At 39.5% G+C, this 19,409-nt stretch overlaps 1 protein-coding gene across 1 annotated transcript in view; it reads left to right on the forward strand.

Moving 5' to 3' along the window:
* Positions 1–18,176, forward strand: part of trim33 (tripartite motif containing 33) — a 20,048-nt gene extending 1,872 nt beyond the window's left edge. The window contains 19 exon segments of the mRNA XM_054609268.1: positions 3,651–3,769; positions 4,105–4,258; positions 4,637–4,769; positions 5,515–5,631; positions 5,796–5,910; positions 6,565–6,711; positions 6,909–7,026; positions 7,401–7,693; positions 8,335–8,529; positions 10,288–10,488; positions 10,961–11,093; positions 11,560–11,623; positions 12,299–12,452; positions 12,758–13,203; positions 13,454–13,565; positions 13,646–13,720; positions 14,242–14,394; positions 15,916–15,966; positions 17,433–18,176. Coding sequence (XP_054465243.1) covers positions 3,651–3,769; positions 4,105–4,258; positions 4,637–4,769; positions 5,515–5,631; positions 5,796–5,910; positions 6,565–6,711; positions 6,909–7,026; positions 7,401–7,693; positions 8,335–8,529; positions 10,288–10,488; positions 10,961–11,093; positions 11,560–11,623; positions 12,299–12,452; positions 12,758–13,203; positions 13,454–13,565; positions 13,646–13,720; positions 14,242–14,394; positions 15,916–15,966; positions 17,433–17,666 — 3,014 coding nt within the window. The 3' untranslated portion in view covers positions 17,667–18,176.
* Positions 18,177–19,409: the final 1,233 nt, after the last annotated feature.

A 19,409-nucleotide genomic window follows, 5' to 3' on the forward strand; every position in this document is an offset into this window, starting at 1 on the left:
TGGTTCCTAAACCTGCATCAGACTTACGTTTCGAGCTGTCACAGTTGTCATTATGATATAATTGACGGATGTCGAATGTGTTCATAACAGTCTCTCTTGGGGTTAAGCCACAGTTATACATTTCCACTCCCAATTCTTTTTCTTGTTATGATTTAAAACAATAATGACTTTAAAGTAGATTAAATTAGACGACATAAACATGAATGGATGGTGATCATACACTGTTCGCTTCTAGTCAAACTATTCATCAACAACTAGGAGTAACAGTAACCATTTATTGAAATGAAAATACTGTAACTACTTATTGTAGGAAATGTTTGTACTGGATTCCTGGAAATCCAGATGTCACATTAACACGTAAACAGCATGTTATAGATATATACAGTACCAGTCAAAAGTTTGGACACACCTTCTCATTCAATGGTTTTTCTTTATTTTATTTTTTCTACATTGTAGATTAATATTGAAGACATCCAAACTATGAAGGAACACATATGGAATTATGTGGTAAACAAACAAATGCTCAACAAACCAGAATATGTTTTATATTTTAGATTCTTCAAAGTAGTTGAATGAGAAGGTGTGTCCAAACTTTTGACTGGTCCTGTACTTGCCAAATGACGTGTATCAAAATACGACTGAGACATCTCTGTGCTATATATGATGTGTTTTTCTTGACATGTCAGTTAGTGACTTAGGTCCTAATTCTTAGGTCTCAGTCTTAACCATAACTATGGACATAGACATAATTACCAGGTCTCAAAAATGAAATTGCCTTGGTGAATACGATGCAATATAATTAACAGGGCCGTGTGAGTGAATACACACACTTACCGCTTTTAAAAGATGCACACATCACACTTCTGCCCAGTAGAATCCATAATGTCAATACATTTTATGAAAGTTTGATTTTCAGATGCCTCACAAAAGCCCCAAGAGTCAGTCAACTACAGTTTAACTGGAGTTACAAAAGCATCATGCTGTAAGAAGACTTGGTAAACTAAAGCAAAACAACAGTTTTTGCATGGTTTTCACTTCCCCTCAGGGAAAACAGACCAGCTTGAAAAAAGTGTATTTACTTCTGAAAAGTATATATGTAGATTTAGAAAATGTAACTTCAACATCCGTGTTGAACAGACATGAGACCTGAGCACTGTTGTTCTACAAAAACAAACGAGTGTTGTATTTCAAGTTTAACAAAGGGGCTCTAAGTGTATCACGGTGACATCTCAAATTACTCTTTTAATCTCTGGGTTCTAGCTTTGGTTGCAGACTTTACTTCCTCTCAGTACCTGCCACCAAGCTATAGCTTTATTAGTCGCGATCTCAGTGGAGAGTTTTAACATCATGTGGTCTAAACACTCTTTTCAGGATAGCATCTATTTTTGGGTTCAGGCGAGATTCAATATGACATAGTCTGAACTGTATTTAAAGAACTGCTGCTGGGGTCAAACTCTAATATATTCTGTATAAGGGGGTCCCATCTACTAGGGACTATTTGTCCCTAGTAGATGATGTGGGTCATATGACCTCACTCAGACGTGCAATTTGAATTTGACATGGGAAAATGTTTTTCCCTTTAAATGTTCCTTTGGCCACACTTGCTGGTGGACTCACTCATACTCCAGCTGGAGTTTTGGAAGGTGGGGTCACATGATGAGGAACTACACAGCATCGGGCCCAGTCTCTCCACAACAACAATGTAGCAATTACATCCTGAAGGGTGGTGAAGACTGTAAAAAAGTTTTATGATTCCAACCAAAAGTTGGTTAGCAACTAGACTGATAGCATTTGATTAACATAGCGTTACATAAAGGATTACAAATTATGTCACCCTGCCCTGGTCACAACCCTAATCCAAAGCTACTGATTGATAGTATTAAACCCTGCGCTTTACCTGGTCAGAGGAAAAGTATTGGAAAAGTTAAAAGATAACGATGCGTGATCAGAAAATCTTTTACATGATAATGTGCATTTTATGTCCTCTACATAAAACGAGGAATTGTTAAAGCTAGGTGAGAAACAACTTCACTGCTCATGAATTCATCCTTCCTTTCTACTTCTCCTTTGTGATTTCTGCTGTTATACATGGTAGCAGGTTGTAATGTGAAATGTTGTTTAGCTGCTTACTGATGTAGGCCTTTGAATATCCAGAAATACCTGTCAAGTGTGTCAGAATAATGCTTTATCCGCTTAATCAGATTTTTTTCTCATGTAGCATTACTCATCGCTTTGCTGTAAAAAAAAAAGTAAAGATCGTTAAATGTGACTAAGAAACAATTTTCTTTTTGGGTGGACCAAAATTTCGGTTGGTTTCCATCTTGCGATTACGTGAAAGTGAACACTGACACCAAGCAGAGTTGAAATGTCATGATATTACATTACATTAGTCATTTAGCAGACGCTTTTATCCAAAGCGACTTACAATAAGTGTATTCAACATAGGTATTCAACAGAACTATGTCACTTCTACAAGATAAATTATGTCCCTTGATATTTCTTTCTTTCCTGTATTTCAGGGAGATTTTGGTATTATACCTTGAACCCAGTGTAAGCTTTGGTTGCAGCTCTCTGTGGTAAATCACTTGTACTAATGCACCCAGAAATTGCATAACGACTAGGTTAAATGCATTTGATGAAGCAATACCACAATTTGTTCAAACTGACCTATTATTGGGTTTGAATATGCTTATATGATCTTGTTTCCCTGTTATATTTCCTTTTAGCAGTGCTTTTGATGATTATAAGATAACAAAACCTAGTCCTATTTAAATCAACTTTTAAAAGTGTTTGTGTGTTGATTTGGGGGGGTATGCACTGCTCCAGTTGAAAGTGACAGCTGTGTGTCTGTGTGATTATTCAGGGTTTGCGTGGGTTCCTCAACACGATCCCAGTCCATCTGCTTTCACCACCAATCACTCAGAGCCCCATGCAGCTGGAGCTTACACAAACCGGCTGTGTGCTGCTCAAGCCAGTGTAGACCAGTTCAAACTGGCTTCAACCAGTTTTACCTCAGCTGGCTGATGAGGGGTGGGGGGGGTGTTTATGAGGTAGAGGAGGAGGAGTGACCTTTATTATACTGACTCAATTTAAAATGTTTATGTGAAGTTTAATGTTTGGCATAAAAATAGATTTAAGAAAATAGTTAATGTGCTGAACTAACTATTTGTTGGGGTGTATGACTATGTATCAACTAATTGCATTAACAAAGCCATCTAATGCGATTAAGTGAAACATTCCTCGTTGATTGGCCGTGTGATGTCATGTTCTAATAAACATGCCAAAGATGACAAGATTGAATCTTCTGGAGACAGACGCTAAATCAATTAGCTCCAATTAATAGTCAGTAGGTGTCCCACGGTGCCAATACTTTCCAATAACAACAGGAATTTACCTAAAGGAAATAAGCAGAAAATACACTGACTGCCTCTTATTAATTCTCATTTGTTTGAAGCGGGACTGTTCTTAGCCAAGAGTTAAGGGGGCTTCATAAGAAGTCAAGTAATAGAGTCCAGCTGGGCTTGTCCTTGTCACTGCTTCTTTGGCTATGTTCCTGTTTCCCTTAGCATTGAAAGTCTAGCCCAGTGTTTGACCTTTTGATCTCTTTTGACTTATGTCTCCCTTGTTTTCTGTCTCTTTTCTGTCCATAGTAAATGTTATGCGCTGTTCGGTGTGCCACCAGGACTACAAACAGAGCGACATTATTGACAACTACTTTGTCAAAGATACTTCAGAGGCCACCAGTGCGTCTGATGAAAAGTCTGCACAGGTACGTTGAAATGGTTGGCTTGGCGGCCATAACGTTGTACTTAATTGTATCTTCATAGTTGCTTTGCCACATATGTGTTTGGAGCGGGTCTCTGCATGAATGTGGGATTGTGATATTTTATTTCTAAAAAGCAACAACAAAGCAAAGTCTTCTGTTCACAATTCACGGAAATTGTATCTAGTTTTGCACCGATTACATTTAGTCCAGCCTGCAACCATTTTGGTGTGATGATAACTTTTTAAATAACTGTCAAGAGTATTTCAACAGTTTCACCATGAGCCAAAATGTGTGAAGTCCAGTTCTTTTATATGCTTTTTGGTGTGATCTTATAAAAGGTGTGCACCAGCTGCGAAGACAACGCAGGAACCATAGGCTTCTGTGTGGAGTGCAGCGAATGGCTGTGTAAGACCTGCGTGGAAGCCCACCAGAGGGTCAAAATAACCAAGGACCACAAGATCCACACGAATGAGGATGCCGACGCTGCCTCCGGTAAGATGGCTGATCCTCACCATGAAGGGCCGACCAATGGTTACTGAAGCCAACACTGCAAAAGCTTAAATAAGACTAACCCTAGTTGAAGCAAAGTGAATGTGGTGCTGCTGATATGCTGTTGCCATAGTAACAGTGCTGCAGAGTCTGGTTGCTTAGATGGTAACTCTAGCTGGGGGACCGTACACCCTGAAGCGCTGACCAGAGTTTTCTGAGGCCAAACCTAAACTGGCTTTCACATGACATTTTTTTTTGGTTTGTTGTCTATTTTTGTCTTTCTTTTGTTCTATCTTTCTCTCACCGGTTTCTCTGTGCCTCTACTGATTTCGCTCTCTCCTATTAAGCATCAGTGGTGTCTTTTCTTTTTTGTGTCTATAGAGTCTGTCGGTACATCAGGACAGAGGCCTGTTTTCTGTCCCGTCCACAAGCAGGAGCCACTGAAGCTTTTCTGTGAGACCTGTGACACTTTGACCTGCAGGGACTGCCAGCTGCTGGAGCACAAGGAGCACAGGTAGCTCAACATCTAATACATCCCTCTGGGGATGCTAATCTTAAAAACAAATTTGACCGATACCCAAACCTCGTAAACCGATCATTTAGTGTTAACCAAGGATTAATGCCTTGTATACAGGGGTGAAATAAAGTAGTCCATATTCATGCACTACTTTTTTGCCTTTGTACAAGCCCTGTAAAGAGACAAGTTTTACATGAATTACAAAGAAACAAAGGGTGAAAATCCTGTTAACAGATTTGACTGGCAAAATATATACTCAAATTAGGATTTTTAAGACCTCTTGTTTCTAAAGCATTTAAAAGCGAACTGGCCTTATTTGTATAATCCCCAGACATGTAAATAGTGCATTTATCAGAAACCATTTCTGACAGTCAGGAGATTTTGCATGAACCAAGCATTAAACCAAGTGATGCAATTTCGGAGATGCACAACCAAGTGCTGCAACCACGAGCTGAGCCTCTCACGATTGCGCCATTATCTTGCGCGTGCGCCTCACACAAGCTTCACTACTGCAAGTATAAACTAAGCTTAACTGGTTATCTAATCGGAGACTGATTTACATTTCCCAAGGTGAATGGAAGCTCCCACCTTGTAGACAGAAAATAAATACTGCTCTTACCACCACAAAAAAAACAAAGGAAAGAATTCCCTGCTCAGATTCTTAGTAATTATTAAAATCACAATCAATAAGTTCATTGAAAGTTGTTTGTAACTCAAAGAGTGTTACCCCCTCTACTCTTAGGTACCAGTTCCTAGAGGAGGCCTTCCAGAACCAGAAAGGCATCATTGAGACCAGCGTGGCCAAACTACAGGAAAAGAAGAACTATGTCCATTACTCTGTCTCTCAGGTGCAAAGCAGGTGCGAGGTTCCCCATTACCATTTTCCTCTCCAGTGCTGCCCATTGACATAGTTACTGTATGTTAATATCCATTGAAATGGGCTGATGCATGCAATCAGTATGTTTATTGGTGGCTATGGTCTCTAAATTAAGTCTTTTTTTTTCATTTTTTTTTTTCATCTAGGTTAAAAGAGCTGAATGAGACACACAAGAAGGTGGAGCATGAGATCAAAATCGCAGTATTTACTCTTATTAATGAGATCAACAAGAAGGGCAAGTCCCTGCTGCAGCAGTTGGAGGTAAGAGAATACTAATTGAGTCAGTTTGGCTAAGATCTGCAAAATCTGAAAATATTTGTACATTTTTTGTTATGGATTGGAAAAAATAGTTTTTCTATGAATTTATGCACGCTAATTCTGTCACTGTTGACTCACCCTCATTGCACTGAAACACACTAATTTCAGTGAAATTAGACCACATGTTGACCACATGGTTATAAAAAGCTTTAATTATCTTCCCATACAAATATGATGAGCACCTTTCTTATTTCTCATAGCTATTGAATATCTTTTATATTATGATGCATTCCTTTTTACTGTATATTTATTCACATATTCAAAATCCCACTATCCTCTTCCTTATGCTTACCTATCTGTTAAAGCCTTGCTGTGACTTTTTTCCTCTTCATATATTTACACAGTTCAATCATTGAATCTGGTTTGTTCTATACATTACTTCCCCCATTCACTGTGCACTTATTTATTTAATTGTTTTTTCTGCATTGCATTATCGACTGCTGTAATAACCCAAGTGCTCCATAGGGATCGTTCAATTTTAAATGAATCAAATCTAATGATCTAATCCATCTCTATGCACACACCAGCCTTTTTCTAGGACACTCAGGCTATTTCAGTAGCAGTCCCTTAACCAGAATAATCTCACTTTCTGTCCAGAGCGTGACCAAAGAGCGCAGTATGAGGCTTGTGTCTCAGCATAAGGACACCACCCAGCTGGCCCAACAGATCCACCATGTGCTCAGCTTCTGCCAGTGGGCCATCTCTACCGGCAGCAGCACAGCGCTGCTCTACAGCAAGAGGCTGGTATGTTTCTCATGAGCCCCAGATGTTCAGCAGTTTGAGAAGCTCAAGCTGAAGCTCCAAACCCAAAACTAAAGTCACACCAAAGAAAATGTGGCTGGTTTGTTATAACGACGTATTCTGTCTGTGTGTGTCTGTGTGTGTCTGTGTGTGTCTGTGTGTGTGTGTGTCTTTCTGTGTGTGTGTTTCTGTGTGTGTAGATTCTGTTCCAGCTTCGCCAGCTTTTCAAGGCTAGACTGGAGCCGGCGCCCCAGGCCAACGGAGTTGTACGCTTCTTCTGTGACCCCACCTTCTGGGCCAAAAACGTAGTGAATCTAGGTGAGGGAGGCCTATTACCTTTATTATTATTATTATTATTATTATTATTATTATTATTATTATTATACCCCATCAGTCAATAATTCTGTCTATATTGTTGTATTGATTTATTCTCATCAAGATCAGTTTGAATTTGCCATTAAAAGGTGTGTCTTTCCATGCTTATTATTTCTATATGATATTCATCATCCAGCTGACCAGATTAAGTTGTGTCTTATTTATTGTACAGTGGCTATAAACAGCATGAAAATGTAGCATTAAGAAATGGATTGAAGTGCCCTGTCGCATAGACAGAATAAAGGAATATTTGACACCTGTGTAGAATATGTGCAATTCTATAAATTAAGCTTACTGTTCTCTTCTTTTCATTGTAGGTAATTTGGTAATCGAGAAGCCACCTCAGCCTGTGCAACAGCCCGGCGTAATGGTAGGAGGACCACCCATTTCTCCGGGCCAAGGTCACGGCAAACACCCGGGACAGATCAACCTGGCCCAGCTCCGGCTGCAGCACATGCAGCAGGCGGCCTATGCACAGCAGAAGCACCAGCACCAGCACCACCAACAACAGCACCAGCACCAGCAGCAGATCCAGCAACAGATGCGCATCGCCTCCCAAATGTCCCAGCAGCACGCCAGACAGGCCGGGCAACCCATGGGTCAGCAGCAGGTAATGAAAACATTCACCAGTCAAGGTACCACTGTGGAACGCAATGAAGATCTTTGCTCCATTTGGCAGCAGTCTTGAGCCCACCAACAGGAAGACAGATCCTACTTGTCAAGGCATCACTACATGACTATTTCATGACTTATGGATTGAATAAATTATTTTCTTCTCTTTATCAAACATTACTGGTGATTTGAGAACTAATCTCCACCAAGGAACACGTTGCTAGAAGTTGATTTTCACTCTGCACTGAAATGGATACAATTTAAAATATATTACCTCTCTTTCGGTTCTTTTTTTAATTAGTATTATTCATAATTTTAGTCATTAAAATAAGAAAAGGACAAAATGTCCTTATCAAGGGAAGGTGAACCTTTCTAATTTGTCTAATCATCAGTCAAAACCTTCACAATATATGATTTAATGTTGTTAAACAGGAAAAAGCAAGCAAATATTAGCATTTGGGAGGATGTAACCAGTGAACATTTTGTATTTTATAGGATAAATGTCTGAATTGATAATTATTTTGTTCTTGTTATTGCATGACCCTGAAAATCACTTGCTATTAGCATAAATTGCCATTGTTGTGTTTATCCAATGATCAGATTTTTACACAGTCTGTATATATTTATGGTATTCCACAGCCCCCAAGACTCATCAGTATGCAGCAGCTACCGAGAGGGCCTGGGGGTATGAATGGTGGACCAGGTCCCCCCATGTACCCCTCCTCCCATCATATGCGTCTCCCGGGTCCACCACAAGGCCGAATGCCCACGGCTCAGCCAAGACTTAATGGACAGCAGTATCCTGCCATGATGCAGCCTCAGCTACAGAGACAGGTCAGTGCAAACACACTCTGGCTACACTGGATGAAATGTGGGTTGTTTACAACATACTTTGAATGCTTGGATTTTATATATGATTTAGCTTTTTGTCTAACATGCAAATCTGGAAGATTTTGTTTGAAAAAAAAATATATATATATATATTCTGAAGCAGCCAAACAGCTTACTTAACAAAGAAATATCCAGTGTTAGCAGTATATTTGTTTGTGCATCCTTTTCTGTCTAATGCATAATTAGGAATACTAACAGACATTGAAGTTTGGTTTCCTTTATCTTCTTTGTACCAAGTCTGTAGGATTTTACAAGCAATTTGAGTTTTAGAGTCCATCAAGTTTATCTAGTTTTTCCTTGTTTGTGGGTTGCATTGTTTTGTTTTTTCAACTGTAAAATGACCAACTCAAATATACATATTTGTATACTGGTCACAATTCTTAAAAAAGAAAACGCACAGTTGTTGATATCAGGGTATTCAAAAAATAGCTCTCTCAAATAGCTGCATTGGTAAAAGTTTGGTACTAATATAGAAAAATCCATTATCATTAGCTGATATTGATGACTATTTGTGAATTATGTATTTGTATATCAGATTTCAGAGCTGACAGTATTGAAATAGAATAAATTATTAATTTAAATAATAAATTATTTAGTACATTTAAATAGAAAAATCGAACTTCTGTTTTCATGTTTGAAAATGCATTGTTACTGACCAAATTAATATTGTGCAAACATAACCGAACCCCGCTGAGATGGCTACGCTTTAAATTATGTTTTGTGAAGGTTCTGAGGGAACTTCTAACAGTCGTGTCAAGTGCATTTCCCTCCTTTTGTTTACATCCATGTTTACTAGCAGTCTTCTTCTTCCATGTCTTCATTGGTGCATTGTAGCATTTGTTATTGCTACCTGATGATCAGTGTCATCAACAGGTGTGACACCATAGGTAGGACCGTGTGCAAGAAACAAAACAGGGACCCACTCATAGAAATACAGCTCCATGGCGATACTAAAGTAAAAAACTCCACGCGGAACTTTAATTAGCTATTGTTCCATTGTCTATTTCACACTCAGTTATAGTAGGGTTACACTTTGGCACTGAAAACTTGTTTTCATTTAAATTTTGGCAGTAATATCTTCTTTTCAAACATGGAAATGAAAGGTTTGTGAATGCAGATGAAATTTGAACAAACTATTTCATTTAAATACTGGCATACTTGAACATCCATATTGAAGATGCATATGACGTGCCAATTAAAATGTTGTTTTACATGAGTTTTCATAGAAAGGGTGCAATTGTCCTCATTCAGTCCTTCTTAACAATGTTCTTCCAATGTATCTATACATATATAGCTGATTATTGAACAAACCAAGTAATGTGTACAGAATGAAAATGTACATTTACTGCCTGCATGTAAGACTAGGTAAGAGAAACCTCCACTATATCAGCCCCCTTTTCTTTGTGTCCAGATGTCTATAGAATCAGAGATGAGCCACCAAAGGTTTCGTTTCTTACTACAATCAGGGGTTTGGCACCTTTTCCTACTTTGTCATTTGTGTCTTGTGCAGCATGTGTCACCCAAATGCATGATCATGCAACCATGTTGTTTCTACAACAAAATGTTTTTTGATAAAACTTGGCGAATGACCATTGTTCCTGTCCTACCACCTTTCTTCCCCCTTCCTGTCATTGTTCTTCTTTCCCTCCTTCCTATGGTCTTCTTTTTCCTTCATCCCTCCTTCTCTCTCTTTCTATGCAGCATTCCAACCCAGGCCACGCAGGCCCTTTCCCGGTGGCATCCCTTCATAATGCCAACCCCACAAGTCCTACCAGTGCCAGTATGGCGGGTGCCCATGCTCACCGCGGACCTGCCAGCCCCATCATCGGTCCCATCGAGCTCATCCCCTCGGTCACCAATCCTGAGAACCTGCCATGCCTACCTGAGATCCCGCCCATTCAGGTGCGCACATTCTGATCATATATATATATATATATATATATTTTTTTTTTATTATTATTATTTTTATCGCTACCACTATCACTTTAAGATTTTTCAGCATTTTAATAAAGGATAGAACTGTAAAATATCAATAATGCTTTCAATTAAATACAAAAAATCTAATGTAAATGTATCTATTAAAAGTATGCCATAATTAACATAAAGATGAACAGTTGAACATTTTTACAGCAGAATAATGTGTATAAATCTGTAGAATATAGATGATAAACAAATAGTATATAAGGTACCCTTGACTGGGAAAGGTGTGGAGAAGCACAACTACAAAGTCTGATGTGGTGTATGAGTAGACAGATTTGACACAGGCCAACATTTTCCAATTTTTCCATTAAATATATTAATTTACAAAAATCCGTTGACCTTTTGAGTAACTTGATTCCATGTTTGTTTTTTCCCTGCCACTGTGCTTTCTTAGCTGGAGGACGCAGGTTCTAGCAACCTTGGACACCTCCTGTCTCGATACATCACAGCCAGCACGCAGCATCACCTTGGCTCAGTGGACATGAACCCCTCACCTGGACTGTCCACACACTCTCCTGGATCTTCAGGTAGCTACACATTCAGGGAGATTGACTCCCATTCACATCTGACAGAACTTCCTGTTTAAGTTTATTTTCATTCTTTATTTCCTGCTTTCTAAAGTTCATCTAATCACATTCACGATAACATCAAAGACCTTAAGGATTCAGTGGTAAGGACTTATTCCGCAAAGAGCAGCCATTAGCTCTAACTGTAAAATACTGCCAAATATTGTGACTTTTTAACACGTATGTAATAGACTGGATGGACAAAATCAATACAATCATTTAATGTATAAGACATTTCAATTTAATTTCCAGAACATTATCATGATAAATCATCTTAACCCTTCATCATATCCTGTATCCCCTTCCTAGATACTGTTCACATTAAGGGAAATTAAATAAAACGTTCATGTTCTTGTACAAAAAGTAGTGATCACTGCTCCTTCATCATCACCTGTGTCTTTGTTCCCTGTCACATATCTGTCCGCAGGTCTGTCGAATGCCCACACACCAGCACGACCTTCTAGCACGTCCAGCACAGGTAGCAGGGGCAGGTAAGAAGATATTAAGTTATTATAGTAGCAAAACACCCTGTTAAAATTTCTAGAAAATATAAACGGAACAGAGTCCCAGTTTACTCATTCAATAAATTAACTAAAGACTATCCTCTTCGCTCGGCTGCAACCGAAACACTGTAAAATGAAAAGGATGCAATGAAAAGAAAAAAAAAAAGCCTCGTTCATAACATCCTCTCAACTCGTATTTCTGGGATGCCATTTTCACTGTTTGAAACGTAACTCAAACAAAGAGAACAAGGCAGTGTTTGAATTGTAACCCACAGCTACCAAAGCTGAAGTAACACTTACATTTTGTCACTGCGCCCCAGAGACTCCAAAAAACTGCAGGTGTTTTTCACACTATATCCCTAACTTAGAAAGAAGGAGATATGGTTGAAAATCTGCAAATTTTCCCTTTAGGTAGAAGTTTTAGTTGGCTAACGTTTTATACTATCTTTAACACTAAACGGCAAAATGACAAAAGCACACTGTATGTCTATCCTGTGCTCCACGTAGGGCCTGAAGTCACAACAGTTATGATCCATGTGCAGTCTCACTGAACTTAACGAGTAGAGTCATAATAAGGGATATGTTATATATCGTTTGCCATAAATAAGTTCAAACAGCTGCTTTTATCGTTTCTTCATGTTTTTGTGTGGTTTTTTTTTTTAGCTGTAGCTCTGCGGGGAGGGCGGGGCCAGGAGGTGGAGCTCCAGTGGAGCAGGTGAGGGTGAAGCAAGAGCCTGGTACAGACGACAGCTACAGCTGTCCAGCTTCTTCTCTGAAGACGGAGTGGGGCAAAGATGCCGGGAGGAGTGACTGCATGGTATGAATACTTAGTCCGTTAGTTTCTAAATGTACAATAAAAGTACCTAAACAAGTATTAATTCAACTAAATACGCTTCAATTATCCTCCCAGAGAGTTTGTTTATTTATTATCTTACCCAAAACAGACAAATGTCTGTGGTAAAATATGCTAACAATGTAAATGCCTGATAACTGTTTACATTGGCTAAATGGGCCATAACCAGAAGATCCTTCTAACAACAGAACATTGGGGATGGGAATAAATAGAAGATTATCATACTGTCTTAAAATCATCTAATGTATTTGTGTGTGTTTTACCCCCAGATGAGCAGTCCGGAGAACAGCCCCCTTCCTGTATTGGGAGTTGTATCTGCTGGCCAAGATGCTGTTAAGGCTTTAGGGGAGCGCATCAAAACAGAACCCCAATCTGAAACTCCTTGTTCTGGACTAAATGGCTCCAGTGCCGCCACCACCACCACCACCTCCTCTTCTTCAAATTCCACTATGACTTTCACTACCTCATTATCCTCGGAGAACAGCAGCAGCAGCACGGCAGGTGCCACGCTCACTAATGGAAACTCCAACAAAGGGACGGACACCAAAGGGGACGGGGCGTTGGCTGGAACGGGCACCTCTGGTGGGAAAGAGGACGACCCCAATGAAGACTGGTGTGCTGTTTGTATCAACGGTGGTGACCTGCTATGCTGTGACCGCTGCCCCAAAGTGTTCCACATGAAATGCCATGTGCCCACCATAAAAATCTTCCCAACGTAAGTGATCAGTCTAGGTTGATTGTTTTGGTGCATTTTTATAACCATTTAACTGCTGTTTCACACTGCCACAACATACACACTACTCGATTTGTAAAAAGAGGTTCCTTCTTGCAGACAGATTCTAAATGTAATGTCTTAGCACACCACTTATCACCGCAACATTTGGCTTTAGCTGCAGTTGACTGACCTTACAGATCATGAAAGGTAATGTTGACACAATGTCCTCTATGTGATTTTTGTGTCTCAGGGGTGACTTTCTTTGCACGTTTTGCCGGAGTCTGACCACCCCAGAGATAGAGTACTCTGAAGACAGCAAGAGAGTCAAAGGAGAGCAGGACCTGAGTCCAGAGGACCAAAGGGTCAGTACAGCCAACACACCTTCAGAGGCCGCCTCATGGTTAGTACAAGTAATTAATAATCTCTCTTCCCCTCTCTGCAGAAATGTGAACGCCTCCTGCTGCACATCTTCTGTCATGAGCTCAGCGTGGGCTTCAGGGAACCTGTTCCTAGCTCTGTAAGTAGCTCTCTCTCAAACATACACACAGCGAGCGCTCAGTCCTCAGTCCGCACCTACATTTTTTTTTTTTGTTATATTCCTTTAAGAAATTTGATTGAATCAAAAAACACTTAACTCATTTAATCCAATTAATCACTTTGAGGATTTTGTTTGAGGATATATGTGTTTTAAGGGAGATGATGTCGTAAATTGTGACGACAGACATTCAAAGCTCTATTGGAATATGACAAATGAAGCTGCAAATGTAAAAATATAAGACATGCTGTACAGTCCTAATCTCATGGGACCATCTATGAAACAGGAAAACATTTTTTGTCTTTCCGACACCTTATTCTCTTATCTTAATTCTCCCTTTGGTAGCGCAGAAGTACTTTGATGTATGCCAAAATTGAAACTCATGCTATCTTAAAAATCAAGCCACATTGTCTTCCACCTCTCATGTTCAAGCAAAATCCAAACTTTTCGACATTCCCTGATACAGTTAGAGACGTTGTCTGACCCAGTTTTGGTTTAACCAGGTGCCCAACTACTACAAGATTATTAAGCAGCCCATGGACCTGAAGAAGGTGAAGAGGAGGCTGCAGTTACGAAGCTCCCAGTACTACAAGTCCATCCAGGAGTTTGTCTCCGATATGCGTCTGATCTTCACAAACTGCGCAAATTACAATGAGGTGAGCGGCATGAATCTTGAGCCTGCTTGGCAGAATGGCATCCTCTTGTGTGTGTGCATGCAGACAAGGGTTAGACTGAGACTGAGTTGGAGTTTAAATTGCCACCAGATCATTTGACCATTTGAATGCCCCCAAAATACTTAATAATTAGTTGTAATACATCACCTTCCTTTATTAGTCCAACCTTATTTGAAGACGCAGCCTGACATTGGAAAATAAAGTGGAAATGGGTGCTTACCGCCTGCAATGTGCATACAGTTTTGTACACCTACTAACACTGGCTGTTGGGGGGAGGGGGACTATAGACTGTGCTTTCATCATGCTGAAAGACTGTCTGAACCCTGTTAACACTGTCTGCATCACAATGAGAAATCACAAGGTTCTTTTTTAATGGGTCACTATGGTTACTTGATTCTTCTATTGGGGAAATGATTGACTTGAACGTATACTGGATGTCTTTATTTTGTTTGACACTTTGTTGTGGGTATCCGTTTAATTGCTTATGATCTCATAAACCGCTCTGTGTGTAATTACATCCTGCTTGATATGTCACCTAGAGGGATCTACTCTAAAGGGTACTCCGTATGATCATGTGTTACAACTTCCAACCACATGAGGGAGTTTCAATTTTCCAGAACTTAACAGTGTGTGGAATGACAACCCAGACAATATAGAGAAATAGTTTTGAGCAGAAAGACATCTTCTCTATAAATTATATATTAGCATATTCTTATGATAATGAGTAAGTCATTCATTACTCATGTGACTATTATGTTGAAATAGGGAACCACCAAGGTTATTTTGGTAGGACATTTTGTCATGTGAGCCTGTTTACAGCATATATACACACAACACAAATCTCATATTTCCAGGCATGAACATTACAAAATGTTCTGAAGATGTTGTACCAACAAAATATAGATTATCAGCCAAGGACGGCTGTCCTGTTGAAAAATCTGTACAATGTGCCAATTCATAGACTTAAGAAACAAAACAACAAAAATAGTTTATCAAAAGTTATTAAAAAGAGCTTTGGAGGGCAGCAGTTCTTAAAGCAACGGTTAACTGACGCCTTTGATGGTGTTAATAGAATTCTCAGAAAAACTTTTTTTTTTTTCCTTTTAAACTATTTTTCTGTTAAGACAACATTCTTCATATACATTTACACAGAAGTGGCAAAGAAACATTGACAGAACTGTTACTGTAAAAACGTTCATTGTATGTACCACCATAGAAATGCTGATATGACTAGGTAGAAATAGAAACTAGAGATGAGTGGAAATTCTAACACGTTCTCTGCAGTTTCCTGTAGAGGAAAGCAGGCCTGCAGACAGAGTGCAGACTTTACTTGCTGTTCATTTCTGCTGGAACACCTTGGTGATACACACCTCTTAGGCTTGAGCACAGTAGGCTGTAAACAGATTTCTGATCTGTTATTATTTAACCTGCCTGTGCTGTGAACTCTTTTCTTCCCCCCTGCTGCTTCACTGTGTTTGTTGTAATGTTATTGCCCCTTTTTAGATGTCTCGAATAATCCAGGTTTATGATGAGGAGAAACAGATTAATATGCAGGTAAGCCGTTTCAAATAGAGAACAGATGTCCGGTCTCCTCCCACTGAGGCTCCAAGAAATGTTTTTGCCCTTCATCTTAGCATAGAGAATTCATGAGCAGCACATTCGGCCAGTCATTCAGTTTCAAACTACAGAAATTGTGCATAGAATGGTGGAAAATAATGGATTACATTTCTTTCCATTTAATCTTAATGACAGGTGATCAGAACTGTTTGAGAGATTACAGGCTCTGGAGGTGTTTAAAAAGTCTAATAATAACCTCATGTGTTGTTTGCCTCAGAGGTCTTGAAACCAGTTTATTTAAGGGTCAAGTATACTTCGTCAGAACGGCTGGTTGGATTTGGGGGGGTAACTTTCCAAAAACCAACGTGCCATACAAACCATAAACTCTTACGAATCACTACTTTTCGATATTAGTCTAACAGTATGGTTGATTCTTCAATGCAACACATAATGTAATTATAGATGTATTTTTGCTATGCCAGCAATAATGAATTAATCTCACGTACATTATTTCTGCTTTTCGCTTGTATATGTATTTAATCGTAAGTCATTTCTGTAATTTCAATTTCACATGTATTCTAACTCCCCATCTAGATTTAAAGGCTATTGATTCAAATCATATCTATTGCCTCCGTACGGCTCTCAACATGGCGACGACTGAGCCTGCTGCTTGCAGCTAATGGTGCCAACAGCATAAACAATGACAAAAGTGTGGATAGAGCTAACAGTTTTTACCTGAAGGGGAACAGGAGGGTGGGCGCTCTGCTTCTGTCACGACGCAGTGGGGCGGCATTATCAGCTGCGAGGGCCCTATGAGCACAGTGTAGAGCGGCGACCCTCAGCTAGCACGTGGGGCACAACAAAGAGGCTTGCATGCACTAAAACGCACACGTGGACAGCACTGCTACGTAAAATATATTTATTTTTATTTATTGAACATGTTTTCTTTGGTGTTCTCCATGTTGAGAAACCAACCAGGGACCTCGATGGTGCTTCACGGCTTTACTTTTTAACATCAATATATTTCTTTAATGTGTAAGTAGTGGTATCAAAACTATTTAAAATGTTCATGTTGTTCTAGCTGGTACTTAATGAGCAGTTTTCAAAAATGCTAATGTTTTATTTTTGCCCTACTGGTTGATTCATTGACCCTTTTTTAAGTGTATAGAATTATTTGAAACTATCCTAAATTATATTTTGATGTTTGTGGAAATGCTTCATGGAGCCACAGTGGGACGGGGCGGTAGGATATCTCTGCTCTGTACAGCAACGTTGAGCTGGGGCCACCCTACCACTAGGAGTCTTAACCAGATCTAATTTGTCTCCTCATTCCCCTCTTCCTCCTCCCTGCTTCAACCCATTTATTCCTCCTGCTCAATCGTACTCTCACCCATGCTGCCTCCATATCACTCTCCACCCTCTTCTTCTCCCTCCCCCTCTTCCTCCTCCCTCTCCTCCGGCAGGTGGGATCAGAGATGGCGATATCCGGCAAGGCAGTAAGCCTGTACTTTGAGGAGAAGTTGCAGGAGATGTTCCCAGGACAAAGCTTCCCTGAAACACCCGAAACACCTGAAACCGAGTGCCCGGAAACAAATGAAAAGGTGGATGATGGCGACACGGACGACTCCGAGGACGACTTCATACAGCCCAGACGCAAGCGGTTAAAAACGGACGAAAAAGTGTACCACATCAAGTGAGAACCATTCACAAAAGAAACGAGAAGTGAAAAACTGTCTTCCTCACATCCCACACTTCTACTTTGTTTGATGCAGCAGACAAAAAGGACAAGATTCACTGTACAGACTGCTTTGGGTTATCTCATCCTTGCCTTGGAAAGAATTACTGTCGACTACATAAGACATCTGCCTTCAATGGAACTCTTGAGGACAGAAACATAGAAGAGCTGCATTTCCTCCTTATTTCATGGACACTCAAGAACTCGCTTGTACAGATTTGTTTTGCAGTAGTTAAGTTAATGATTGCTCCCTTCTTTTCTATCATCCATTTTCATTTGTAGATTTGTTGTGACAAAACGTTTGATTCCTCCGTTCCCAGTTCTTAATGTATTATTATATATACTTTGACGTGAAACCAAGTATTTGTATTACTTTGTGGAAGCATCGTGTAAATAAGAGAATCTAGCCCACTGAAGGTATTCCTACGGTATAGATGTTTGGTTGCGTCATCAATAAAACTTGTTCTTGAAATATATCAAAGAAAATGTGTGGTGTCGAGTAGGTTTGGCGTTGCCAGCGAGCTCTTTAAAAAGGAGATCACATAAACAACAACACTACATATTTCCACATATCCTTGGTATCTAGCTTGCAGATCATTTTGGTTAAATGTTTCCAAGTTTCAAGATGCCTCCCTACAAAAGGCCTGACTGATATTATTTCAATTGTGTCAACATTTTACAGATGCATCTCTTAACAGAAGTGTCCCCAATACTTTGAATAATCCACAGACCTCCCTGTTACCAGCACAGTGGGAAAAGTATGCTTGGTAATATTATGCAAGTTTTTATGTATAGTACAATTTTTAAAGTGATTTTAAATGGTGAACTTAACAAAATGCATTGAATGCTGCAATGGTTTATGGCTCTATTCCAAGAAGAAGCCACCCGTGACTAACAATATGGCAGCCTCAGCTATTAAATTGCAAGCTTCAGACTCTTGTCTTGTTATAATACTTTGACACATATAAAAGAGGAAATAGTTGCTTAGTTGAAGCATGTAGTGATGACAGTGGGAACCTATTTATTCTGCGTCATCATTTCGACACACAGTTTTGTAAGAAATCGTCTCGTTTCCTTTTCATTTAAAGTCTGACATCGGATTTCATTGTATCTCCAAGGTAGGATGTTTTCTCTTGACAACTGTTTGCCCATCTTAAACAAGATAACAGGACAATTAGTTCCGATTTAAAAGTAGCCTCTGTTGTATCATGATAACGACAATTTGCCATCTCATCATCTTAACATTTAACAAAAGAGAAGGACTGCCACTGATAAATGTCTATGCGTAAAGCTTAGCAGCCTCTGTAAGGCTCACTGATTGAGATCATTTGCATACAAGCCCGCTTGACTCGGGTTTTAACCACATTGACCTGGTATTATAGGTGTATTGTTTTTAGCAGCTGCATACTAAAATGCAAAGTTGGTTGCAGAATGCAGGAGGCCTCCGGACTAATGACAGAATTACCACAGGGAGAGAAATAATCGAATTTAACGAGGCTTGTAGATATGTGTTGAGAGCATGTGAAATGTGTGAGCTCTGGGACTTCAAATTGGTTCCACAGATAAGTAACAAGACCATGAAAGCATTCCGAGAGCTTGTTCCACAGACTTAACAAATGTTTTACAATTGTCTCTAACAGAATGTTCTACACAGATGTTGATCCTGAACTTTAACCAGAATAAGCTTTTTATTTATTTATTTAAC

The sequence above is a fragment of the Anoplopoma fimbria genome, chromosome 12, assembly GCF_027596085.1.
Source record: "Anoplopoma fimbria isolate UVic2021 breed Golden Eagle Sablefish chromosome 12, Afim_UVic_2022, whole genome shotgun sequence".
NCBI classification, from domain to species: Eukaryota; Metazoa; Chordata; class Actinopteri; order Perciformes; family Anoplopomatidae; genus Anoplopoma; species Anoplopoma fimbria.